At 39.8% G+C, this 26,975-nt stretch overlaps 1 protein-coding gene across 1 annotated transcript in view; it reads left to right on the top strand.

The window, feature by feature from the left end:
* Nucleotides 1-26,975, top strand: part of hydin (HYDIN axonemal central pair apparatus protein) — an 81,376-nt gene that overhangs the window by 43,132 nt on the left and 11,269 nt on the right. Inside the window, exons 26-71 of the mRNA XM_074677638.1 lie at nt 2,659-2,868; nt 3,909-4,151; nt 4,246-4,420; nt 4,682-4,812; nt 7,618-7,745; nt 8,024-8,160; nt 8,487-8,614; nt 8,703-8,816; nt 9,868-9,948; nt 10,201-10,350; nt 10,468-10,707; nt 11,251-11,380; nt 11,489-11,632; nt 11,736-11,906; nt 12,099-12,272; nt 12,766-12,938; nt 13,083-13,157; nt 13,334-13,517; nt 13,648-13,789; nt 15,151-15,313; nt 15,427-15,520; nt 15,645-15,748; nt 16,083-16,223; nt 17,629-17,826; nt 17,960-18,166; nt 18,486-18,697; nt 18,779-18,961; nt 19,144-19,263; nt 19,342-19,501; nt 19,643-19,815; nt 19,945-20,143; nt 20,335-20,428; nt 20,661-20,754; nt 20,891-21,059; nt 21,254-21,336; nt 21,612-21,767; nt 22,138-22,219; nt 23,181-23,385; nt 23,677-23,909; nt 24,019-24,167; nt 24,276-24,471; nt 24,555-24,660; nt 24,949-25,188; nt 25,378-25,520; nt 25,611-25,823; nt 25,919-26,079. Of these exons, the coding sequence (XP_074533739.1) occupies nt 2,659-2,868; nt 3,909-4,151; nt 4,246-4,420; nt 4,682-4,812; nt 7,618-7,745; nt 8,024-8,160; nt 8,487-8,614; nt 8,703-8,816; nt 9,868-9,948; nt 10,201-10,350; nt 10,468-10,707; nt 11,251-11,380; nt 11,489-11,632; nt 11,736-11,906; nt 12,099-12,272; nt 12,766-12,938; nt 13,083-13,157; nt 13,334-13,517; nt 13,648-13,789; nt 15,151-15,313; nt 15,427-15,520; nt 15,645-15,748; nt 16,083-16,223; nt 17,629-17,826; nt 17,960-18,166; nt 18,486-18,697; nt 18,779-18,961; nt 19,144-19,263; nt 19,342-19,501; nt 19,643-19,815; nt 19,945-20,143; nt 20,335-20,428; nt 20,661-20,754; nt 20,891-21,059; nt 21,254-21,336; nt 21,612-21,767; nt 22,138-22,219; nt 23,181-23,385; nt 23,677-23,909; nt 24,019-24,167; nt 24,276-24,471; nt 24,555-24,660; nt 24,949-25,188; nt 25,378-25,520; nt 25,611-25,823; nt 25,919-26,079 (7,208 nt within the window). The remainder of the gene's footprint in view (nt 1-2,658; nt 2,869-3,908; nt 4,152-4,245; nt 4,421-4,681; nt 4,813-7,617; nt 7,746-8,023; nt 8,161-8,486; nt 8,615-8,702; nt 8,817-9,867; nt 9,949-10,200; nt 10,351-10,467; nt 10,708-11,250; nt 11,381-11,488; nt 11,633-11,735; nt 11,907-12,098; nt 12,273-12,765; nt 12,939-13,082; nt 13,158-13,333; nt 13,518-13,647; nt 13,790-15,150; nt 15,314-15,426; nt 15,521-15,644; nt 15,749-16,082; nt 16,224-17,628; nt 17,827-17,959; nt 18,167-18,485; nt 18,698-18,778; nt 18,962-19,143; nt 19,264-19,341; nt 19,502-19,642; nt 19,816-19,944; nt 20,144-20,334; nt 20,429-20,660; nt 20,755-20,890; nt 21,060-21,253; nt 21,337-21,611; nt 21,768-22,137; nt 22,220-23,180; nt 23,386-23,676; nt 23,910-24,018; nt 24,168-24,275; nt 24,472-24,554; nt 24,661-24,948; nt 25,189-25,377; nt 25,521-25,610; nt 25,824-25,918; nt 26,080-26,975) is intronic.

Genomic DNA, 26,975 nt, shown 5'->3' with positions numbered 1-26,975 from the left:
GCCAATGCCCCTTCTAAACAGATAATTGAATATTTTAAAAAAATTCATGAATGTGTTGCTCATTCAAAGCTGCAACTGTGTTGTACTGATAGACTGTATAATAAAAGGACTCAGTATCGGTGATGTCACCTATCTGTTTCTGATGTGGAGTTTTGATGCCTTCAGTAAATGGGAGCCATATTGTAAATGTTGATTCCAGAAGGCAGGCTTTGATTATTCTTATTGACAGCTTCAGGGTGCTCGCCTGTCAGTCAGTCAGGCATGCAGGAAGGCAGGTAAGTAGGTAGGTAGGTAGGTAGGTAGGTAGGTAGGTAGGTAGGTAGGTAGGTAGGTAGGTAGGTAGGTAGGTAGGTAGGAAGGTAGGTAGGTAGGTAGGTAGGTAGGTAGGTAGGTAGGAAGGTAGGTAGGTAGGTAGGTAGGTAGGTAGGTCTCCACATGGGCCAACCTAAAATCTTGATATCGGCTGAGTTATTGAAAAATCAGCCACCATACAGTGTCTACTGACGGAGAAATGCGCTATCTAGCTTAATGTCATTTCTGTTCCAGGTTGTAAACATGTTTACCTTTGAGAGACTTTATTCTGTGGGTTTAGTTTGTCATTTCCAGTTAGTTGAAGGAGAGTGGGAGGGATGGTCCATTGCCTGGCTGAATTATTGAGCATTTAGGCTCTTACTTTTTTTAACAAAAACTATGAATTAATTAATTTTATTTGTTTAGACCCCCTTTTAATATGTTGTGGTCTTCACTTTTTATGCTAAATTGTCTGTTATTAAAGTAACATTTTCTACAAAGAAGACCCCATTTAAAGCCTGGCTCACACTACAGGATTCTCACCCCGATTTAACCCAGATGCGGTCCTCCCGACAATCGGGGAAGAAATCTGGTTGGGAACTTAAATTGGCCCGACGTTGGGGCAAGATTATCTTCTAGTGTGAGCGGTTGACAGATGAATCTTTAGCCCCATGATCATCTCACAGACTCGTCGGAGCCGCCCCGATGATTTTCAAAAATGTTTGATATTTATCTGGATGATTACAACATTCATTCTCACTGAGGATGACAACAGACGATTAGAAAGAGCCCCAGAGACCGCACAACAGACAACAAACGCAGGCTCAAAGTGCAACTGAAAGGCTCCGGGTCAGCTGACTGCGCGCCCCACTGGCCCACTGGAGCCAGTTCCATAATGCCTTTAAAAATAACACATAACCACACCATTTTCAGTAGCAAACTGTTGTTTTATCAGTGATCGGTGTGAGATCATGCTATTATTGGATGATACAGCAACAGTTTCACCTCTGTCCCTCTGCGTGCGTGTAATGGATGAAAGGCACCGCTGCAGACAGCTCCGCTTCTCTCTCCTCCTGTCCCACCAGTGCGCTAAAACCCTCAGATCAAACAACTGAGCACATGTGGTGCATCACTCTCTCTGGTCGAATTATCTTGTTGAAATCCTGTAGTGTGTGCTGGTCAGTATTTTCAAATCTTGTAGATTGTGCGTGCTTGTTGTTTCCTCTGTATTCCTTTCAGTCGCCATCTGTAACAGCTCCTCTTATGTGTGCTCCGGTTCATACAGGTATCCTTTTGGTTCCAAAGTGAATGGAACTTCATCGTCGCTGTCATAGTCACTCATTTTGAATTTCCTACGCTGCCTCACAATCCTTAGAGTACAAACAAAAGAATTACAATACTTGATTAAACTTACACGAGGCTACAACCGGCGCCTGAAGCATAGCTTGTTTACATTCCCTACAGCTGAAAGGAGGAGGGGGGACGGAGCGCACTGGGCGGAAGGATAAATGACCAGTTAGTTAGGTCCGGATAAATGTTTATATTTCCGAAGACTTAATGCACTTAAAAAATATTTTATGTAGTGACTCTTAATTTGTGGTATTATTTTTTTATTTTAGTTCTTGTAGGCAGAGAAAATAGCCTTTGAATTTGGTACGGTCTCTCCCTGTTAGCGTCTATTTCCTCGTCACCATTGATTACAGTCTGTGTCTTACTGAGGGAGAGGAGACAACTTTCTACTGTATCTAATGTCCTTAGTGGTCACATAGAGCTCATACAACCCCACTTCAAAAAAACGGAACTATCCCTTTAAGAGAAGATGATCTGTGAAGATTCTCCTTATGTGTGAGATACAACCCGATTTCAGAATCTTATAAGATTTTTAAAATCCTGTGGTGTGAGTCAGGTTTAAGCTTCCGAAAGCCTTTGGGAAGGGGCCTAACATCCCCTGATTAAAATTTAAATACAAAAAAAATTGACTAATCAAAAGGTTGTATTTTATTTGTTTATCCATTCCAAAAGAGAAAGGAAAAAAAACGAGGCAAGGCTGGTTACCAACCAGTTTGAAGACTCTCAGAAGTGATGGTACCTGGCCAAGAGTACTAAAGTCTGTTTTCCTCATTTTCCTCTATTTTCCTATAACAACACATGTTCCTTTAAAACATGTTTGTGCTGAGTACAAGTTTCCCACTCTCTAATCAAAGACTAATGAGAATGAAAAAAATACTTATCACATAAATAAAAAAAAAAAAGATTTTCCCAAGAGACACACTTTCTTTGTGAGAGTATCACTGCACCTCATTCTGAAAATCACCAAAATACACACAATAGATTTGTTAATCCTGGTTCTTTAAATGTTGTTTTTAGGTGTTTGACATCTCCCCAGTCTATGGTAACCTGCAACCCGGAGATGAGCAGCTGGTCACATTCTCTTTCTACGGCCACAAAAATATCAGCAGAGAGTTGATCGCACAGTGCCATGTGGAGGAGGGGCCTACGTATGAAATCACACTCAGAGGAGAGGCGTCAGTGATCACCTACAGCCTCGACACTTCCCACGTTGACTTTGGCCTGCTGGTGTGTATACAGGGCTTCTTGTCCGGTGATTTATCCCAACAAGCTCTACACATTAAAAAGTTTCAGCTCCATGTGTACAGATGGTGAAGGCTGAGGGTCATAACTGAAGTTAGAGATTGCTGGTTGCCTTACTGTCTTGATATTCTGCTTTTCTGTCTTTGTTCTTCTTTTGCCATCTGCTTGCTGTATCTGGTGTGTTCTTTTAGACAAAACTCATTCCATTTATAAAACTTTGGATTCCTTTACTAAGTCCCACTCTGTTAGAGCTTTCAAATCTGATCCTGAAAGACACTTTAAAGTGACATCATACTATAAACATGTTCATGAGTGAAGTTTTTTACCTACCCTTAACCTTTCAAAATAATTGATGTAGTGAATTACATTAACTTTGAATGTTTTTCCCACTTTACTCCTTTGCACTTCCTCTACCTCTTTAAGTATTCAGGCCATCCGGACCAGTTATCATTGATATTCAAAACAAGGACATATTGATTTTTGATTTACTTGAAATAAGCGATTCAGCAGAACATTTCTCTGACCTTCCTGTCGGTTCAGCACAATACTTTCTCTAGCTCTATTTCTCTCTTCTTATCTCCCCTTTTCACTCGGCGCTTGTGTTTTTTTCTTGTATCAATCATCACATTTATCTATGTGGGTCACGAGGTCCTGAAACAACCTCCATAGTACATGTACAACTGACAGATTTTGAGAAATTGTTAGGTCTCCTATGTCCCTACTCATCTACCCTCTTTAAATAACAGTTCACCTTTGCTTTTATTATCTTTTTCAATGGATTATAAATAAATTTGTTACCATAAACAAGGTGCAAAGGAAGCCCTGCACCATTTATGCTTCCATAAAAAACAGACTCAGTATATCAGTAACAGGTGGAGTAGTTTTATAGTTTAGATAGGACTTGGAGTAATTCACACAACTCTAACCTAAGTAAAGGAGGGACATGGAGGGAAAAGACACATATTCACCTTCTCTTGAACTGACGGATTAATGGTGCTCTCTCTTCCAAATCTCTACTTTCCCAGCTTTTCGATCATGTAGGGGAAGCTGAGGTGACCCTAAGGAACACAGGCAAAATGGGCTTCAAATTCATCATCACAGACTCTCAAAGGGAGGATAAGGGAGAGGCAGATAAGGAGGCAGGGGGATGGAGAGAAGCCCCAGAAGACACTGAGCAGCAGTCAGATACATGGCAGCAAAAGGCCAATGAGGGAAATGAGAAAGAACCCGTGGTCAGACCAGGCCAGCCTGTGGTCATCCCCAACATGGTGAGGTCATCTCCGGTGTGTTTTAGACATGTAAGCGTCATTAAATATGTATGATTTATTGAATTTGTGGTGTTTATCTGTATGCTTGTGACAGGGTTTCATTGAGTCTAATGCAGAGCAGTGTTTGCGCATTTTCTACCTCCCGGGTGTGCCTGAGGTGATTGAGAAACAGCTTCAGCTGCAGGTGGCTTTCCTGCCCCCACAGAGCATCACTCTACGTGGAGAGGGAGTGTTTCCAAGGATCAGCCTCAACTTGCCAAGAAACCTGGGTATGTAAAGACGTATGCACTAATATAAACCAATGCCTGTAGAAAAAAAATAGTGACCTTTAAATTGGAAAGGATCACTGGTAAAGATTCTCTTCATGATGTAAGTCAGGAAATTGTCAGAGAAAGGTGCAAGACTGAGCCCAAATCTTCTGATATGTGGGCAGGTCTCACTCATAATCACCTCCCTGCTTACAGATGTTGAAGCAAAAGTCCAACTCTTTGTTTCTGCCCTGGTGTGATGTTTTGATTGTGTTCTTGCAGAGGAGTGCCACAGTGATGTGGTGCAGCAGGCCAGAGCAGCTATGGAGGCAAATGGAGTCAACAAGGACCCAAGGATCAGGGATGTCACTAATGAAGAGGAAAAATCAACAGAGACCCTCAGCACTCTCACAGTCAGTGACCTAACCATGTTGATGTTTTGCAGTGGTTACTCTTCATCTTACAAAATGTTGTTTTTAAGAAGTAAAACACTGTTTCTGGTTTTGATTATTTAGGCTGGCTATAGGCTATATGCATGAAATAAAATAAAAACTAGGGCTGTCATTTTAACGCGTTAATTAGATTAATTAATTACACCACAAATTAATGCATTATAAAAATTAACGCAGATTAATCTGGATCCCACACCCGTGGGGCGTTCAAAGACGTACTTATTTTTAAATGTCTGGCATTTACAAACCATGAAAAAAGAAAAGAAGGTGTTCTTGTCAGATTCTCAAAATTTCCGACGGTCCCTGAATGTATCACATGTGATGTCAGCAACATGCTTTAAACCGGAGGGAGGGAAGCGAGACTGATTTGTGACTGCCGTCCACATCGCGTTTATTTTCACGTCCTTTCTGAAAATCTGCAGAAAATCAACCGTTTGCTCTAGCTCAATTCTGTAAAAAACAGATAATTCTACACTCTTTACTGCTTTAAACAAGCCATGAATGATCGATATTTAAATCTAAAGAATTCTTTGAAAATTTGCTTCCATCTTCCTGGTGTGGTGTCATGTTTCAGCTTGGGGCTGCTTTGCACCAATGAGCAACAGTTTGTGTGTTCAGAGCATGTAAAACTGAAAATACTTCATTTTCTTTGATCCAAGACTTGAATTAAGTGTTTTGTACATAGTTCCTCACAGTTTTTAGCCTTTAGCCCTGGTTCTCCTGACCTCATAGAAGTATAGAAGTTCATATTGCAGTGAAAATTGAGTCCACATCGAGTAAAAATATGAACAGAAGCAAAAACCATCCTAAAAATCAAATCAGCTTATCTTAAGTGCAGGAATGTGTAGATTTTGTAAAGATAGAACCATAAAACGTTTTTCATGTGTTCCTTATGCATCAGGGTACCTAAAAATGTGTTGTATATATTCCCACCTTATTTTTAAATGTTTTATAATGTCTTTTAATGTAATTTTAATGTCCTGGAACTCAAATTCTTTATTTTGGGACCTTAAGCAGATATGAGATTAAAATGCGATTAATTAGATTAATTAATTACAAATCCTGTAATTAATCAGATTAATTTATTTAATCGCCTGACAGCACTAACAAAAACTATTCTTTTTTTTTTGGTGAAAAAAAAGAAAATTCCCTGAAGTGAGCTCAAACAAAACAGCAGGATTTAACAGGATCAGCCCTGTCCATATTCCAGTATAGGGGTTAATCCTTCCTTTTTAAAATCTCTATGTCAGAAATCACGTTTCACTTGTGTTGTGTATTTATCCTAAGTATAGGAGCCTTAAGCAAACATGCTCTTCTGCAGGGCTTTCCCCTCTTCTTATCTGTGTATTGATTTTTCAGGGGGTACACACAAGCCATTGAATTCCAATGAGAAAAGCTATTTTCTGCTCATCCTCTCAGTATTTACTTACGACTTTGTGTGTTACCCCAGCAATACCCCTGACATTTCCCCTACCAGTGGCATGACTAATGCAAACATTTTTACAGGAGATAAGGATAAAGACCGTGTTGCTCCAGAGAATCCAAATAAAAAGCAACATTACCTCACTATCTACAAACTGCTTCTGACCGCAGCGACTTACAATCTATTGGTGAAAAAAGACAAGAGGATGGTAAACAGATTTGTAGAGTGGAGATTGTGTTGGATAGGTTTTCTAGTTTTATGTTTAGATATGTTTATATGCAGTATCTCATATTTCATTCTTAGGATGGACACTCAGAAAAAAAACTAAAGAAAACAACTACTGTTTTATTTAGTATTACAATTAAAATTTTCCAGTGTGTGATTGTTAGAGAAGCCCCAGGTATAAGCAAGCCATTTTGCAACAAAGTGGCTCCCCTGATTCATTATTCATATGTGTTGTGCATTTTTTTGAAAGGTCATGACTTTGAGTTTGGTCAGTAGTTTATTCTTTTCAATATCTGTTCTTAAAAAACCCTATTATTTACTGTACCAATGAACAGATGGGATGCTTGTATTTTAAACAGTAGATTAATTCAGCTAAAGAAAGGATTGATAGAAAATTAAGGAAAGCAAAAAAGTGTGGATATCTGTTCTGTACCAGTCTGACCTACAGAAGATGTTATCACCAGTATTTTTCCTGATTAAAATGCTCAGAAGATGTTAAAATTTGTATTCTAACCAGCAGACTTACTACATAAAATTACTTAGCTGTTGTATTCTGTTGCCACTTTAAGCCTCTTTGTAAAGCCACTAAACGTTTTAAATCAGCCCACTTAAGGATATCAAAGCTGACTTTTTGGGTTATCTAAAGCTAGACATTACCTTCTTTAATTTAAAAGTTGTTTCACTCTATATTACAAGAGATGAGGTCAATCAGAAATTAAGTTTTTTTAAGCTATGTTGTAACTCAAGTGACAGCTTAAAAACTGGTTTGAGGAGTTAATATTTTTTAAAATTAGAGCCATCATAAACTGATGAACAGAGTTTCAACAACACAACAATCAATTAACCTGCTGACCTCTGTGCTGTGGTAATCCAGGTGTCAAAATTTGTGAATGTAAAATTTACATCCTTCTGCACCAGTGATCATGTAAAGATCCTTATCCTGCAGTCTGAAAATCTTAACATTATCCAAGCTTTTAAGTTGATGTCAGGATTGAGACAAAACCAGCTTACATTGCTGAGCCATATATCTTTAACTGTTCATTTCTTGCTTATCTGTGCAGCTGTTTCCCACCTATTAATTTCTCTTTCCTTTTATTTCTTTTGCCTGCTGCTTACAGTACGAAGAGCTGCTGCACATGGAGGTCGAGAAAGCGCTGGTCACACAGAATGCTCTTGCTGTAATGGGTAGCCCGCTGGAGCTCAGTGACTCACAAGGTTCCCCCAATAAGTGGCAAAAACTCAGCAAGTACGTTCAAAGGCACAAACACTCACATTTGGCTTAACAGATGGTCCTCATAGTGAGACGAAGAGAACTGTGTTTGAGAATTCAACCAGTTTGTTGGAATAATTACTCTCTGGCTCTAACAGCTTGTTTAAAATCCATGGATGTTATTGTATAGATGTATAAGTGGAGTGAAATAATGGCATAGAGTTACACGTAAGAGAAGTGTTACATCTCACATAGTTGTGCTTTTACTGATGTCTTTCTAATATTTGCATCTTTAACTCTCTCCACTGCTCTAGATTTGTGCTCCCAGAGTATGTCTTGGATTTTGGTTTTGTTATCCCTGGCAGAGTCCTCAGTCACACTGTAAATATCACAAACACTGGGTCCGTGGCAGTGTCCTTTTATGCCAATCTCAAACGCCTGGCTGGCACAGGTAAGGCATATATTACACTTTGATAAAACAAAGGGGGAGCTCTCAGATATGGTTGTGCAAAGTTTTGTCATTTTTTAGAAGCAGAAAAAAACATAAAAATCAGAGATTCTGACACAGCCATTACAACTGTTCCATGGCACACTTCAAGATAACCTTAGTTTACTTGAATTCAGCTTTACATTGAACAAAAAGACCTGAAAGCAGTATTGGTCCTAGTTTTTAACTGTCACTAGCATATCAGACTACTTTGTATCACTGTTTTATACTCGGCTCTTATCAATTTAAAAGATATTTTTTAATCTCTGTATTGTTTTTTTTCAATAAAGGTTTTAGTGCAGACTTTGAAAAAGTGAAGGACCTGCCCTGTGGTGAGACACATTCATTCACCGTTAAATTTGACCCCAAAGGAGTCAACCTGAAGATGGGGGACACGAGTGTTGTCATACCAATACAGGTACACATGGGCATAAGTACACAAGCATGTGTGTTTGTATGATTATGGTCTTGTCTGAGCCAGTGTAAATTTCTTTTTGGTTATGCAGATCATAGGTGGTGCGATTGTTCATGTGCGGCTGCGTGCCGTGGTGACCCTGCCATCCATCACAGCCTCCACAGATACTCTGCAGTTTGACACTCTGCAGTGTGGCATGTGTCAGGTAAGACAGCCTCGTCTCATAAAATGGTAAGATACAGTTATGGACCCTTACAAAGTTTGGTGTTCTATAACTCAGTATCCCCCTGCTATGGTGATTTTTTTTTTTTTTTTCGTGGTTATTATAGTGAGCTAGCTTAACCTTTGATCTATTTTTTCTTAATCCTGTTTCCCTTTTTCCATTTTGAAACTTCACTTTGAACCTTCTTAAGAAAAAGGTAGAGATGGGTACCTTTCACATTTGAAACAATACGGTACCACTGCCCAGTACCTGGCAACCGGTACTCAACGGTACTCAACAGTACCAATTTTCGGCACTTTTTTGTGTTTATGTGGTAAAAAAATACCAATTTGTTAAGTAATACGATATTTTTATTTTTTTCAACTACACGTATGTATTCTTCATTAAATAACCTTGCGATGCTGTGTTCATGTCTAGCATGGAAAATTGGCTACTCTTCCAATCCCACACAGTCACAAGGATGCGTTTAGGTAAATAAACATGGTACCTTTTAATTTTACATGAATCAGTACCTGGTACTTTTGACAGAATTTGGTCGGTACCTATTAAAGTACCTAATTCAGTACCCATCCCTAGAAAAGGTAAATTTGTGCAATTTTTCACCGGTCTTGAAACTTTGACCATGAGTGTGTGTAGTGTTTTGAAAACCTGCAGACATTAAGACATAAAGAAATTCACTGTTTTGTCCATGTTTTAAATATAGAAAAAAAAATTGTACCCTTTCTTTAAAATAGAGCACTGATTTATCATTATCATACTGTCTCACTCTGGGGGCATCCAGTGGACTCATTTGATTGATAATGTAAAAGGATTTTTCTCACTAACCTGATAAAGGTTAAGTAGTTTAACTTTATTGAGGTTATATATCATTATAGATGAAACATACACTAAAACTATGTGACTCTGTTATGCAGAAACATTCACTAAAAATCAATATGATCCTTTTCCATTGGTCAGACTGACATGAAAATGCACTCAGACTGATAGTGAAAGCCTCTTTATTCTTGTGCTATGTAATATCCCCCCCTCACAGATGAAGACGATACAGCTGTTCAATCACGGGTCTGTTCCCTGCCTCTGGAGCATGGCTGAGGAGGTGAAGCCTTTCAAAAAGGTACAACAACTCTTAACACGGGTAGAATAGAGTAGAATAGAATAGAATGTACTTAATTGATACCCAAAGGGGGAATTTAGGAATGATGTATGATAAAATCTATTCTTGTTATTGTCAACTCAAAAACTCATTGGAAAATGTTGTCTGCTACTTAATATAGTAATATTTGTAGAGACCTGTGCTAAGAATATCATTTAAATAGGTAAGTGAAAGAATACCTGCATGAGGGTGACACCTGCATTGTTTTCTCAGGTAGATAAGTTCCTGCCTCTCTACCAGCGCAAAAAGTTCCTTCAGGAGCAGCGACCGCCCCCAGTGGTGTTTGAGATGTTACCCAGCACTGGCATGCTGTCCCCTGGTGAACAAGTGAATGTGCAGATTAAGTTCAGCCCTGCTGAGGGGGTAAGGAGCTAACTGGTTTTTACCACATTGAGTAAGATGAGGTATTGCATTATCCAGTATTTGAACACTTGTTGAAGAGTTGTTACAAGATAAAGACTCGGTGTGATGTCTTTGCAGCAAACGTACAACAGGCAGCTTGTTGTCCATGTGGCTGAGAGCAACCAGCAGATGTTCATTAAAGCTCTGGGGCAGGCCGAGGAGCCGCAACTGGAGTTCTGCCCGTCAGAGCTGGAACTGGAGCCTTGTCTGCCTCTCAGCACTGACGCTGTGGCTGAAGTTATTGTCAAAAACCCTTGCTCTTTTCCCATCGAGTTCTACTCTCTGGACTTCGACACGCAGTATCTTGAGGAAGAAAAGGTACTTCAGTAAATAAAAATAAATTCTTGAGTCTGTAATAGACTTGTTTCAATGCTAAGACAAAGAGAGTTTGAAACATGATATGCTTTTGTTTTTCAGTGTTTTAAGAACAAATTGGCTATAAATGTATTATGATAGAAGAAAAAAGTATTAATGAGATGTAAAGATTTTGTTGAGTATTTATAGCATTATGTGCTGTATTTTTCCTCTTAGTACAGAGAAGTTATCTCATTACGCTTCATAGATGAATCATTTATGTGTGTCCCCTGTGACTCACATCCACAAATGCCACATTTCATTCTTTTTGGAGTTGTTTTAGCTTCACCCAATGGATTTCTGTATTTTTCCTCATCTTTCCTTTCTCCCCATCCTGGATGAAAGAGCTTCCCTTAAATATTAAATAATTTTTAACATCAGTCATCTCTTCTCCTACCTCCTTACTAAGCCCCACATCCATCGCCATTTTTGTATTCCCTGTTCTTTATTTATGCCTCCTGTTCTTGTGTCTTCCTCCTCTCCTCTTCATATCTTCATTTCATGCAGATCCTGCGGCTGATGCATGGTTATGATGAGAACAACATATTACTTCTGCCTCCAAGGGCCCCTGGAGAAAGTCTCCCCATAGAGCTGCTCGACTACTACAAAGAGTACTGTTCCCAGCTGAAAGATGACGGTAGCTTCAGGCACAGCCTTGTTTATTTGCAATCGCTAAAATCATTTATTTGTCTGTCTGCATTCTGTATCGAGTAAACCTGTTTTTATATCTTTGATTTATGTGCAGCAGAGCTTGAGGCAGGCCCAGATATAAATGTGACAAAGGCTGTCGAAACACACAAAGAAGAGAGGAGGTCACAAGAAAACACGACTCAGCTCTCAGAGAGCAAAGAAGAGGAATTACACAAGTTTGGGAAACCAGCTGAGCTGTGTGAGTGGGAACATTTCAGGAGCAGACTTACAAATGTAAACACAAATTACCTTGGTGCTAAAGTTAACAAGCATGTTGTGATAATTCAGTTGTGTACGTTCAGTAATTTCAGAGATGACCACAGAGGGGAGCTGTAAGACACTGGAGCAGTTTCAGATGACTCCTGTTTCCAGAGCAATTGCTCGTCACATGTGTGTTGATCTGTCACCAGAAGGTCTGGCAGCACGCAACCGCAGGGGCATTGCTATTGTTGTATATGGGGCCCCACTGACAGGTAATTCAAGTCTTGGATCCTTATTAAAATGCAAGTGGAATGTTAACATCTCTTTGACAGAATCCTTAAATTTATCCTAAGCACGGAAAGACAAAGGTCATTATAAAAAAAATCAAAAACAAAATGAAAGCCGGTCAATGCCATAAGTTTGTCTAAAAACTTATTTCCTTCTTGTCTGTCAAATTCTTCAAGACAAAAGTGCCATAACAGCTGCTCTGGCTTGTCACTACGGGGCGGCGACTTTGAGTGTTGATGCTGTGGTAACAGATGCTTTGAAGAATGGTACATCTCCTGTTAGCCTGTCTGCAAGACAACTTTATGACTCTGCTGCGGCTGAATATGCTGAGAAAAAGGCTGAGGAGGATGGTAAGTGTAAGATAATGATAAATGAACTGTACTTACACAGCTTGTTACGCAGCAGTTTTCTGGCCACTTAAAGCATGTCACATTTAACATTCACACCACACACTGATGACAGAGGTTACTATGTGAGGCACCCACCAGACTGATGCACCAGGAACAGTTTGGGATTGAGTGTTTCGACTTCAGCATATGGACAGACCAGTAACCTTTGGGTGGACCTATGACTGACTCTACCACTGAGCCACAGCTGCCCCTTTGCACTATAAACAGCCCATTTCATTTTTAACACATAATGGATTTCTTTGTTTTTGTACTGTTTCAAGAGACAGTTACTAGTTTGGACTGACAGGATAGTAACTCTTTCCCTACTGCTGTATGATTACAGTAGTACACCTAAAAGACTTTTCATTAACAAAACTTTTCTGCAGTGGCTCAGGTAAAAATTTTCAAATGAAGTTCATTCAATTGAAATTAAAATGAATCCCTCTGATTCAAGCTCTAGTTGTTAAAGAAACCAAAGAACCAGGTCCTGCAGATCCTGTCTGTAAATCAACTCCGGCATCAGATGATGCTGCAGAAGGTCTTGGAAAACTGAATGAGGGCAGATACCACACGAATGACTCCAAGGACCCTCAGAAGACTGAAACCCTCCACCTTGCTCTTTGCTTGGTATGAATACAGGTCCACCCTGTGCTTTTTGATGAAGGAAAAACATACTTGATACAAAAGCACAACATTTTTCTGGAAATGACTTTGAGAACAAAGTGTAATAATTTCAGAGGAAAATAACTTTCCTTTCCGGTTTGACCACAGGGGGGAGATGTGACAACACTCAGTAATCTCTTGCCTGAACAGCTATTGGTGGATATCCTAGCAGAAAGGTTTCAGGTGAGTCAAATATCCTCTAAGGTTTTGTTGTATGATGCTAATTTACTGTCAGACTATGACAGGTCACGTATTCTGAATAAAGGAAAATGAAGGCTTAAATTTACAATTTATCTTCTTGTGTTTTGTCTTTTCTCTTGTCTCTGTCTTTCCTGATGATGCTGCTATTGTGGAACCAGCTGAGTGATTGTTACCGTGGCGTAGTAATCGATGGCCTAAACTCTCTGTACACTCAGTCAGCAGCAAGCACATTGCAAGTTGTTCTGAAGGCCCTCAATAACCGTAAACACATCTATGTTGTCAACTTGTCGGACTCCTATGCTGCTCTGAAGGAACGTGAGAGGGCACAAAGAGAAACTGAGGGTAAAAATAAACCCGCTCACTAACATCCCCAAGTTTTCTAGAGAACTGATTAAAACTTATTATACATTTTTCACTCAGTTAAGTTTAAAATGATGTATAGCATCAAAGTCTGTCTGTGGGTGTCCCTCAGAGGCTCTGCAGAGAGAGAAGAGTGTCAGGGAGGAGCAGTGGCTGCAGGAGCTTGATGAGGAAAAGTATGACGCTCTGCCGGAGAAAGAGAAGGAGCGCATTGACCAGCAACAAAGAGAGAAGTTGAAACAGCCAAAACTGAGGTATTGACTGGGAATGATTATTCAAATACAGTTTACCACACTCTCTTAAAGGCACAGTGTATGGTAATGGAAATTTGTAGAAATGTCCAAAAGTTAAATTCTAGATTTAAAGACAGCAGCACCTGTTGGAAAGGGACACACTGAGTATTTGGTATTAAAGCATCACTGTAAGTAAGGAAAAACAAAATGTTTCATTACATTCAGGTGATTGTACACTAATTGAAAGGCACTTATAAAAAACATACTGCACTGAAAAAAATGGAATAATAGCAAGTGTTTATGTTCTATTCTTTTTAATTAAAATGTGTCTCATTAGACTTAATATGTGCCATATCACCTGACAAGTAAAAAAAAAATTAAGAACATTCATAGGCAAATATCACAGCAGAATTACCTGTAAAGAGTGAAAAATCAAAATGCCTATGATGTAAGAAAAAAATGTGTTTAGTTTTTGCTTTAAACATTCTTCTTATCCCATTGGCAGATTCATTTTAGCAATTTCAGTGAGATTTTTGTCTTGTAATTTCTTGAAATGAGACATTTTTGAGGACTTGTCCGCTGAATGTGGTTTGCTAATATGCTGTGACTTGACTGAAAGGTACATCTTGAATGAAGTATCTGTGTTAAGATCCCTCCAGGATCTTGGTCAGCCCTAAGTAGATAAAGATGCCAAAGGTCTGGTGTAATGTTTTTGACCAGAGGCTCCCAAACTTTACTATGCCAAGGCTCCCCAAAACAGCATTTGCGTCTGGCTGGGGACCCCCTTTGGAAACCAACAACTATGCATCAAAAATATGAAAAGAAATGACAACTTTAAGAATGTTTTTTTAACATTTATTCACTTTTCAATAATCATTACATTTGTTTAGAATAGGAAATTACTAAAAAACAAAACCCCGACTCGCACAAGTTGGTTGCTGCAAAGAGGAGAAGGCATTTCAGGGCTCTACTGCCAAGGTGGCATGCTCCTTTCTCACATGTAGTCAGTAGTTAGACAGGGAAACAGCCCAAAGTGGAGTTCAGTTTTTTAGACATCTTCTCAACAGGCTCAAACCACCAGGTCAACACCAATCATGGCATCGTCATGCCCAAGCTGCAGCTGTCACATGAGGTGCGGTTTGGTACAATTAGAAACTTGAGAATCCAACAATTATGGCGCTTTAGGTGTTACAGGTTTAGGACAGATTGTTTTCCAAATAAACAGAAAGAAAAAAAAAATACTTTCAATTTTACCACTTCCTTTCAATTGTCTGAAACCCCCCTAACACCTCCTGGTGGTCTCCACTTTGAAAACCACCGTTTTAGACCATTAAAAAAACTTTTTCCCTGTGTGTGTTTTTCTGTGTGTGCTTGCATCAAAGAGAGCTCCAGCGAATACAGAAAGAACAGGAAGAGATGAGAATCAAGGAGGAGATGCAAAGGTTGAAAGAAGAAGAAGAGCTTAAAAAGAAAAACAAAAAGGGAGAAAAAAAGAAGGATCCTAAAGAAGGGCCTCGAAAAAAGAGCTTGTTGGAGGGACGAAAGGTCTGTTCATTTATCCTATTTAAACACAAATAAACTAAATCCTGTTCTAACAAAAATACATGCAAGCTGCCTGCTCTGCGTCTCTCACATGTTCAACAACTTTTTTTCTCCAGTCAACAGATATACTGAACGGGCCGAGGGTGTCTCCATGTCAGAACTCAAAAGAGTCTCTAATGGACCAAACGGAGCAACATAATTTAAATGAAGGTGTGACAACTACACAGAATAAAACTATTTTGATTCTTGACATATCCTTGCTTGATAACAGGAACATGGGAATAAAGTGCAGTGGATTGCATTTTAAAGACTGCTGACATTTTTGCTTCTTTAGTGCCACTTATCAAAGAGGAAGAGGACTTAGGAAAGGAGGCAACAGAAACCAAAGAAATTCATGAAGAGTCCCCGAAACACACTGAGAAGCCGGAAAAAGAAAAGGTAGGTTTACTATCACCCAAAAGTAGATATCTGCAACTCGCACGGCAATCAGTCAGACAGCCCTTACTGTGCCCTTAATACTTGAAAACATTTATCGAGAAATAATCAATCTTACCATTTTTAAGTTAATACATTGCTGCTGGAAAATTAGTGTCTAAAATCATTTGGCTTTATGCCTCATCTTCCACCAAAGTTATGCATTTTTAACTAACTAAAGACGACTGCAGTTCTATTATTTCTTGAATGTAGAATGAGCCCTGCACAATTACTGATCATCTATTTGTTATCCTGTTCCTGTTCATGTGCACACTTCCCACTTTGCCTCCCACTTCAGCCCGTTGTGGACGAGCTGCAGTGTCTGTTTACTGAGTATGAGCAGGGCCGGGATCAAGTGGAACACACCCTGCAGTACTGGGACCGTGCACAGGGCCTACTGCTGGTCCCACTGTTGGATGAAACAATACCAGACAAACATGTAAGTTTGAAGATTGGCCAAAGTATTGTTTAGCTCTTCTGGAAAAAAAAACAACCTTCTGCATTCTATCTCTAATGAGTTGCCATTTTCAAATCGCCATACCCAAATCTTTCATGCTGCTCTCTTTCATTTTAAGATAGCTTTACTGTCAAATAGTATGTTAAACACCAAAAGCAAAACATGTCAGTCTTGGGTGGAATGGGTGGAATAAGGTGTTATTCTTCATTTGTCCAGAGGACGGCAGCATAGACCAACCTGAAATGTTTGGCAATAGCCTAAATTTCACTCAGGGGACCATTGTCCTCTGTGTTGTTGAAAAATGTTTGGTTTTCTTGCCACATCCTGTAAGCAAAGTCACATTTACTGCTTCTTAACTCAGGCTGAAGGTGATGGCAGCCATGACAGGTGGTGGTAATTAACATTACATCAAATCCTACTCCACTTATCCTACTCATAGACTGTATATAGAGTGGACAGTGTGGCTCCGCTATTTACCATTGTACGGTTTTGAAGCCAAAATACCTCCTTCATAGGAGCAGCCATTAAGCAGTTGTGCAGCCAGAGTCTGTGCAGTAGAGACAATGAGGGATTCTGGGAGAATCTGAGTGGAGCTGGGTGACAAAATAAAAAAATATATATATTTTTTCTTTCGAGCGTCTAATCACTTTGTGACTCTACCTCCCGACATACTTAACAATCCCTGAAAAAAATACATGAGAACGGCAGCTGTCAATCATCCTTAAACGTTACGTAAAGCCCCTTTTTTAACTTTTTATAACTAATGAAAAAGAAACATTTCAGAAAAAAAGAGGACTTGAATACAAGACAGCCAAATGATATCTCTAAATCACCACAACAGTGGGATGTGAGAAACATTTCTACGAGGTGTAGTAATTTTTTAAAGTTTGACCACAGCCCATCTGGAATGGCTGGACAGCTGGATTTTTTAACCTGTACTGCAGCCAGTCACCAGGGGGAGCAGTTTTTGTGGAGACCTCATTTCAAGCCAAGCAAGCAGACGTCCATTTTTTACAGTCTATGATCCTACTCAATAAAAAATGTTTGATAAAAAAAATCCCTGTTTAGCTACCAGAGTGACACTAATTTAGATACATTGTCACATTTGTTTTTGACTATGTGCAATTTAAAGGGAAAGGTTTTAAGTCAGACATATTTTTCCAGCTGAGTTCTTGTATAACATCAACTGTGTGGATTTAAATACTTCAATTCAGCAACATTTAATGATATAGATTAGGTGGGAGATATTTATACCTGACTGTTTGTGCATCTCTTCTTTACCTGTTGTACTTGAAGTTAGCTAAATTTGAACACAGCTGGAAAAATTGTACTGTTTCATCATTTCTACAAATGAATATTTCCAATCCACCTTTCTCTGTGTACACAGACCCCTGTTGGTAAGAGGAGCAAGAGAGCTAACAGCAAGGCCATTTCTCCAATGCCCAGTCTGATAGCAGAAAGAGCTGAAGCAGAGAAGGTGTCTCCACAGGACATCATTCCTCACATTGTGCTCAATGCAACAGGAAAAGACCATCCAAGTGTCTCAGAGCTGCTGGGAGGTAACGCCTTGCCTCCCCTGGCTGAGGTACGAATTTGTCTGATGTTTTTAACCTTATATTATGTGTCACTTACTGGATATGTCTTTGTAAAATGTTAATTATTGTTCAGTTTTTCTCCTGGCATTCTCCAGAGCTTATTCTGTTCTGTGTTTTTATCAGGTGTTGGATGATATAGGGTTGGGACCCAGTGGGCCACCAGTCCCTCCACCCATCACATTCTCTTTAGTGCCATTCCCCAAAAACAGAGAGCCGCCAAGCAGTCCACTCATTTCAGACTGTTTCAACTTCCTGACTCGCACCGGGCTGGACGAGCAGAGTGAGGAGAAGAATTATTCAGAGGATGATGTACAAGCATCAGCTGCAAAGGTAAGGTTTTTTTTAACTGCTTGATTTTCATTTTATCACACATGGATGGGTGTGCGAAGAAAAAAATCTGAAAATTGTGATCTTGTAAAGATTTTTTTTTTTACTAACAGAATGTGAGATTGTAAAAACAGTTTAGACTTCACTAACAAGTATGTAAAGTAATCAATTGACTTTGCTTAATTTGCAAACTTACTGATCTGTTTTGTGATAGCAAAGGTACATTTTTCCAGGAAAGTGAAGTAGTTTAAGAAATATTTTGTAATGCAAACGTGAAAAGTTTTAAAATTTTAATGGGTTTTTTTGTTTCTTTCCATCATAGGAAGAGACAGGAGGATCTACCAGAAGTCGTGGCAAGGGCAGCATTAAGGAGGGGGATAAAAAGAGCAGGGACAGTCAGAGGAGCAAGAGACGAATTTCAGCAAAGACCAAAGGGAAAGCCTCACCCTCTACTCTTTTAAGTGTCTCCTCCACTTCTGACCTCACTGAACAAAACCAACATCAAGGAAACTTAGAGCTGAAGCGCAGCCAGAGGCAATATAAAATACTCACTGGCACATTATTTTTCGTTTTGCTAAGTGAGTTGTGAGTGTTTATGCATGTCTTTTTGTGCAGGCTGACAAAATTTCGCTGGGTTGTACCTGCCAACGATGAAGTGGTTCTGAAGATCTGGTTCTACTCAGAGTCTCTGGGGAAATTTGAGCAGAATTTCAACTTTGAGCTTCTGGGCACCCAGAGAAACTACCAGCTGGTCTGCAGGGGAATTTGCACCTATCCCTCCATCTGCAAAAGCTACAAGTCAGTCAGAAAATATAACTACTACTTAAAAGAATGATATGCAACTTCCAATGAATGATAAGCAGTAACTCTGGGGTAGTTATGAATTTTAGCTAAATGTTAAACCATTTATTAAAGGTTATGCTAAATGTGTCTGCTCTGCTCACATTGTTTGACTAAACGTTATCGTACCGTCTCCACAGGACTCTTTTTGCCTCCTGTCAGAAAGTTCAGCAAACAAATGAGGAACTTCAGAAGGCTTATGTGATCAAACCCAGTTACTTTGAGTTTGGACCATTACTTTGCGGCAAGACAAGAGACAGGTGAGAGGCAGAACAGTGTGAGTGAGCGGCTCAGCGTATTTAAATTAATTGTACTTATGTGCTCATACAACTCTGCAGATACAAGGAAAATCGGCATCAAGCAAACACAGAAAGACTCGTGATTCACAACAACTCAGGTCTGGAAGCTGAAGTCCAGTTTAGTTTCCAGCATGATACCCAGGCAACCACATATTTACTGGACCCCCCAAACATGACTCTCGAACCTGATGAGAAACAGGTATCATATGTTCTACTGACACCACTTGACCTGTCATTGAGGTTATAAATGTGCTCACAGTAGCCTGAAAAAGTAGGTTAGTGATGTTTTGCTTCATTCAAAGCAACATTTATTACTTTGAAGTATTCCTCTGTTTGCCAGGAGTTGACTGTGTGGGCCTATCCAACGAAAGTTGGACAAGTAAAGGACAGCATAGTGTGTAATATCAAGGACAATCCAGAGCCGGTCATCATCAGCCTCTCCTGCTGGGGCGTTCGTCCAGAGCTGGTGCTGGAGCGCAAGCATGTGCACTTCTCCAGGATTCTCCCTGACAGGTGAAACAAAATTAAAAAAAACAATATACCAGACAGATTTTAGCATTTTTTTTCCATGCCTCAGTTATTAATATTTTTGTATCTAACAAAGTGTCTATTTCTGTTCATCTAAATGTACTTTCTACCTAGGCAGGACAGCCGTAGTTTGATGATGCACAATAAAACTGCTCTGCCAGTATCCTGGAGACTGCAGGGATTGGAGGAATTGGGAGATGAGTTTGTCGTGCCGCAAGATCAGGGTGTCATTGCGCCCAACTCGTCCTTCTCCCTGAGTCTGCACTTCAGGGCTCGGAGGCCTGTCGACATCAAGAGGATCTTACGGCTTGAGGTAGAAAAAAAAAACAGATTTCTAGGCATGTGAAATTTTCTGAATAAGTAAATAGGCAATTTCAAATATCAAAGGTCAGTCAATATAAAAAAAATTGGTCAATGTGTAGGGCATTTGCAGCAGTATTTTAAGATTACATCCATTTGATATTTCTGTTTACTTGTTGACATAGTGTGCTTTGTGTTTTTTAGGTTTCTGATGTGGAGAAAATAGTAGGCATCCTACAAACTGAAAACATACAGGTCAATGCTGAAGCCTACGATATCAATCTGGACATCTCACCAGGTATAACCAGAAAGGGTTTAACCTTTTATAGAGAAGTCATCACTTCATCTCTGACTTTTGTGTCTCATCCCAAAAAACTGGTTCTTGCTTTAAAATGTCTGTGTTGACTAATGGTTAACAGAGCTGCTACTCTGGTGTCACTGTTTAATAAAATGTGTTTATTTGATAGAGCGCTGTTAAAGAAAGGGTGAATTGAACATAACCAACCAGTAATACACTGTTGTTTCTGCAGGAGGAGGTTTGGACTTTGGAACCATCAAAGTCTTTGATGAAGTCAAAATGTGTCTTCGGTTAAAAAACAAAGGGAAATATGAAATAGCTTACAAGTGAGTTTCAATAGATTTCTTTTAATAAAATTAAAATCCCCCAAGTATTAATATATCAATCTTTCTCATTAATAAAGGTTATTTATGGCCTGACATGGAATTTTAAAAGTTATTCTCTTATGTTCTTTGTGACAAGGTTTACACTTCAGCAGACTGATGCAGGCACACCAAACCTAGACTCCATGTTTACGGTGTCCCCTCAGAGTGGAACCCTTTTGCCCCATGAGAAGCCGTCTATGGTGCAGATTGTCTGCAGACCTACAGCAGAAATCTTACTAAAGGATCAGCCCATCCTGCCTTGCCAGGTCTGTCTCATACACTGCTCATCATGATCTATACGGCAAACTTCTTTTCACAACATGCAGCTCACAACATGTTCTTCTGAACTGTTGTTGATTCTATACTACCTAATATCCTAATGTAATAGTACTATCCTGTTGCAGTACTGTTATATCTTAGCAGATACTGCAGAGCTTGATCATGACTCTGTCCTCTACAGGTGATTGAACCTAACACCACGAAGGGAGGAGAGATCATATCAGTCATACCCATCAAAGTTTCAGTCCAGGCTCTCTTTTGCAGGTTAAGACTCTGTTCATTTATTTAGCCTCTTTTCATTATTTATAAGCAGATAAAACAATATCAAAATCAATGTGTATTGTCTGAAACCTTCGATACCATTTTTTATTTATTGGAAGATCATCTGTTGTTGTTGTTTTTTTAGTATTTGCATCATTACGTTACACAGATGTATCACATAACTTCTTATAAAAATATACATTTTTTAATGAATATTTCAAAGGTTATTCTTGCATCAAAGCCTAGCACTAACTGTTGATTGCTTTGTGGTTCCTCAGGTACAAAATCACACCTGCATGTGACATGAACTTTGGCCCACTGGTTTACGGCTGCAAAAAGAGCCAGAGCTTCACCATTGAGAACACAGGAGTCTTTGAAACTCGTTACACAATCTCACGCATGGTCACAGACCCTGCTCCACCAGGAAAGCCGGGGTATGAGACACAAACACTCACTGAAACACACACAACCTTAATCAAAAACTGATAATTCTCATGTCAAAACAACGTCTCTTAAAGAAGCAGCTCAGTGCAGATAATAGCTTGTTTCATTTCATGAATTATGTGGTATTTCAGCAAGACTATGATAGCACACAAAACATTTATGCTACATGTCTAATTCGCATATCCTGATGTCATTATCCACAACAGCTTCAAAAGGTATGAATCTTGTCCAAATTGAATAAATGTATAAAAGCTATGGAACAATGACAGGCTGAAAGTCTTGAAATTATTAGTTTTGTGCAGTATTTTCATTCCTCTTAAACAAAGTTTCATTAACATTGGGGTTTGTGTCTGGTGTCAGAGCTCCTGCCAGGATGATGCCTCAAGATAGCTGTGCAGGGAGGCCTGGCGGTGCAAGTCACAGAGGCGCAAGTCCTACTATGGTGAGATACTGCTGTTAGAGATAACAACAAGATACTGGTTTATCTCATCACTGTCTTCATGGAGAGTCAATTTTTTTTCTCTCCAAAAGTGTTCGAGAAAGCTCATAGGTCATGGCTCTCATGCTCTGTGAAGTTTTACATCCTATGGATTTCATTCATTCTGATACAAATATTAAATGCACAACAAGAGAAGTGTTTTCAGTGCAGTAGCTTTGCATGTAAATATACTGACACAGTGATTTGTTTGATTGTGATCTCAAGTGTAATTTGTCCAAGGAATGGTTAAGTTTTACTAAACTAGCTTAACCATAATTAATCAAATCATGGTATCACTTATGGGCTGCACGGTGGCGCAACGTTTAGCGCAGCAGCCTCACAGCAAGAAGGTCACTGGTTCGATTCCCAGCTTGGTTGGTGGGCCTTTCTGTGTGGAGTTTGCATGTTCTTCCCGTCCCTTCGGGAACTCAGGCTTCCTCCCACAGTCCAAAAACATGCTCATCAGGTTAATTGGCCACTCTTAATTGTCCGTAGGTGTGAGCATGTGTGTGTGAATGGTTGTCGGTGTACCCCGCCTCTTGCCCAATGACAGCTGGGATAGGCTCCAGCCACCTGTGACCCTGAACAAGATGAGTGGTTCAGAAAATGAATGAATGAATGATATCACCTATTAAAACTATTCACCAAAGCTGTAAACCATTATCTTTAGTTATCAATTTAAAGAAAAGAGGAAAACTTTTGAAGCTCATCCAGCAAACAGGTTTTTAAAAACAAGTCATAACAAAGCATTTCTCTCATATCTAGTAATGAACTCAAAGTTTGTGTTTCTTGTGATGGACATTGTCTAATGCACCCACTAAGAAAAAGAGGCACGTACTGGACATATTTTATGTATGTTTTTGTTGCATTTGTTAATTTTGGATGCTCATTTTCCCAGTATTAATAATCTTGTGTTTTCCCCCAGAATCGCCTCACGATGGGGGTTTTCTCAGTGTACCCCTGCACAGGAGTTCTACATCCAGGATCTGAGCAGGCTGTGACTGTGGACTGCTCGGCTGATCAGCTGGGCAACTGGAGTCAGTTTTTGTGTATTGACATCAGTGACCGTGACCCCTCCGACCAGCCTGATGGCATACCTTACACACTGATGGCAGAGATTTGCAAGCCAAGTGAGTGGTGAATGTTAAAATTCTCACTTAGTCAGTTATCAACCAGACTGAGGATGTTTTTTCTGATGATAAAAATAGAATCCAGTCACAAAACGTCTGTTTAGAGAAACAATTCTGCTGTTTTCACTTCAGCAGGATGTAAAATATCAGTCAAACACTTTTTAATATGTGAGGGAAATTCCTTACCTTTGAATATTCAGTGGCTGCTTATCAAGGAAAGCAGCATATGACTATCCTCATGGTGTTCAATCCTTTGGCCAATCTGACCGTTCTTTTTGTTTTGCTTCCCAGCCATAGCTTTAGACACAGCCTCCATCTTTGAGGAACATCACGTGTGCATCAACAGCAGTCAGCTCTCCTCCGAGCAGTTCTCCAGTGCTGAAGGAATTTATGTGCAAGAAGAGAACAAGTTTATTTTCCACAAAATCCAAGTTGGGAAAACTGCTCAGGCTCGCTTTAAATTCATAAACAACGGCAGAGTGCCCTGTATGCTTAGCCTATCCATCAGATATGTTAGCGCTAAGGTAAGGCATGTGAGGCTCCATCAGTAGAGCCATGATTAATAAGTTCATCTGTGTGACAGGTTATGAATGATGGTCATTGACGGGTCAAAATTCTGTATTTCCCTTCCAGACACCACGTACCATGAAGGTTTTTGATTTGTCTACTACAACACTGAGCATTCCCAGCCAGTCACACTCATTCGGAGTGGTCACCTTTACACCACAGACAATGCAGCCCTACAGTGCAGTGTTTGAGGCCACATTAGAGGGAACCAACAGGTGAAAAAGCACATGTGAATCTAATGTTCCCTCTCTGCTCATCTGTCCAACCACATCTTTATCTCTTGATTTGCCTTTACCTGCTTATTCCTTCTCTGCTTGATCCAGAATGACACCAACATTAAAGAGTAAGGTGCTGGAGTTTGAGGTCATAGGGGAAGGAAATCTGCCCAGTGTGTGTGTGGTGCGCCCAGCTCTGAGAAACAACCAAGGAAACCCAATGATGCACTTTAGACAGGTGCTGGTAGGGCGCAGGCATACTCTGCCTTTGGTCCTGTTAAATGATGGAAATATTCCGAGTAAGGTGAGACAAGACACAATTCATTCTTACTTTTTAAAAAATGTTTTGGTTAAAAAGAAGTTTATTTTTTTACTGGTGCTGTGCAGGTCCACATCGACATGCTGGATAAACACCAAGTGTTCACCCTCAGAGCTGCTCAGGGCAACACTCTGAGCTCTATTCATTCCATGGTGCTTGAGGGCAATACATCAGGTAAAACAATAACTCATAAACCTCACAAGGACCCTGTGAAAGCTGAATTATAAACTAGCCATCATATTAAATCTGATTGGAAAATTACATCAGGAAAAAATTAAATAACTATTAGTAAGATTCACACAAACCTTAATTTGAAAAAAAAAATCCATTAATTTTCTGTTTCCCCTTAAAACTTATTCATTTTCTGCACTTATTTTTTATGGAGTTTGTTTTTTTTTTTACATAAAAAGTCCATCATTCTGAGTTCAACCATCTTGCTTTCAACCATCTTTCTTTCTTCAGAGCATAAGTTGGTGCACAGAGCCACTATGAAGCTGAATGTCAACGAGCTTGCAGAATTCGATCTCAGTTTCTGCCCTGGTAAGCCCTTGAAGGTCAAGGCCAAGATGTCACTGCAGGTGGAGGACAACGAGTACAGCAACACAATAATAACAGTGACTGGCGAAGCTTACCAGGAAACTGTGTCGCTTGACAACATCAGCAGGCCTCTTCAGGAGACTGAGCAGGAAGATGAGGAGACAGGTAAGATGAGGATGGAGGGGACAGGGGACTAACCTTTGTTCAGAAATGGAGAAGAGATTAAAGTAGGAATATCTACTCTCATAGATTAATGTTTCTTTCTAAGAGTGTCTCATCCCAAATAGACATCAGTAAAGAATTAAAGCCTTTTTCTCACCCTGGGTGTTTCTGTTTGGCCTCTCTGTGCTGCAGGTTATTATGAGGAGCTGAATTTTGGTGATGTTCATTTAGACTTTCCTCATCAAAAGAGTTTCACTATGACCAACCACAGCAACAGCCAGGTTGTGAGGTTTGAGTGGCCTTCTGCTGGAACCCATGTCTCTTTTTTGCCACAGGTATTACACTTACAAAATAACCACATGTGCCAATAACACGTTCTCATAGCAAACTCTGTGTGTGATCAGAAATATTGTTATTTCTTGCAGGTGGGTCACCTCCATGCTGGTTGCAGTAAGGAAGTGACTGTCACCTTCCGAGCCAATCAGCCAGTAACTCTCACCAGCCAGCCAATGACATGCAAGCTTTGTCAGGTGGCGTTTCAACAGCCTTTAGATCAGGTGGCTGATTGGGATGACCGACAGAAAACGGTGCAGTGGCTGACTCCTTCAGAAACATCACAGCAGCCTGTGAAGAATAAGGTGAACATGTTGGCTTTATTCAAAAGACGTGGTGCAGACAGAATTAACAGTTTGTAGTTAAAATGGTGAAACATTTTGTTTGTTTTTGTTCTCAGATGATTGAGACAGATCCTGAGCCCTGCTGCACTGTGGTTGAGGGCTCCCAGTGGGAGCTGGAGTTGCGTGTCAGTGCAGTTTGTGACTATGTGAAGTTCAGCTGCGACACGGACACCGTCCACTTCAAAGACACCATGCTGTACCAAACTCGGCTCCAACAGTAAGTCAGGATCCTTTAAAAATAATTATATTTATTTAAAGATACCGTGGGCTTCAAAAGGAGATGATCAAAATACTTAGTCTAAAAATCAAGCTTTGGGTCAAAAAATTACAATGGCCCTTAGAGCTCACAGCGCTGCAACCACTGACTGCAAAAAAAAATGGACATCTGCTTGCGCCGCTCGAAGTGAGGGCTCCACAAAAACTGCTCCCCCTGGTGACTGGCTGCAGTATAGGTTAAAAAATACGGCTTTCCAGCTATTCCATATGGGCTGTGGTCAAACGTTAAAAAATTAATACACCTCGTAGAAATGTTTCTCATGTCCGATTGTTGTGGTGATTTGAAGATATCATTTGGCTGTCTTGTATTTAGGTCCTCTTTTTTTCTGAAAAGTTTCGTTTTCATTAGTGATACAAGGTTAAAAACAAGGTTTTAGGTAACGTTTAACAATGATTGACAGCTGGTATTTTGGTATTTTGGCTTCAAAACCATACAATGATAAATGGTGGAGCCACGCTGTCCACTCTATATACAGTCTATGGCTGCAACTTAAGAAAACACATGCAAAAAGACAACACATAAGCAAGTTAAGAAAACGTCTTCATTAATTTGACAGCATGTGCCCAGCATTTAGAAAACACTCAGCAAAGACCACAACACATTAGAAAAACGCTCTGCAAATACACCAGATCACAGCGGAAGTGTTTGCAAAGGTCTTTTAAATTCAAATGTCCCCACACGCTTGTTGTTGCAGCAGATTTTCAGTCACAGCTCTCTTACATATACTCTAATACAATGTTAGATAAATCGAAAACACACACTTATTACCTCATTTTCCAACATACCTGATGGAAAGCGAACCATAATAGAGCTTTGACTAAAAACCTGCATCAACA

The sequence above is a fragment of the Halichoeres trimaculatus genome, unplaced genomic scaffold (assembly GCF_033239565.1).
Source record: "Halichoeres trimaculatus isolate MK-OKI-2021-1 unplaced genomic scaffold, fHalTri1.1 fHalTri1_scaffold_10, whole genome shotgun sequence".
Classification (NCBI taxonomy): domain Eukaryota; kingdom Metazoa; phylum Chordata; class Actinopteri; order Labriformes; family Labridae; genus Halichoeres; species Halichoeres trimaculatus.
The sequence above is the reverse complement of the archived record's forward strand: the minus strand, read 5'-3'. Positions and strand labels throughout refer to the sequence as shown.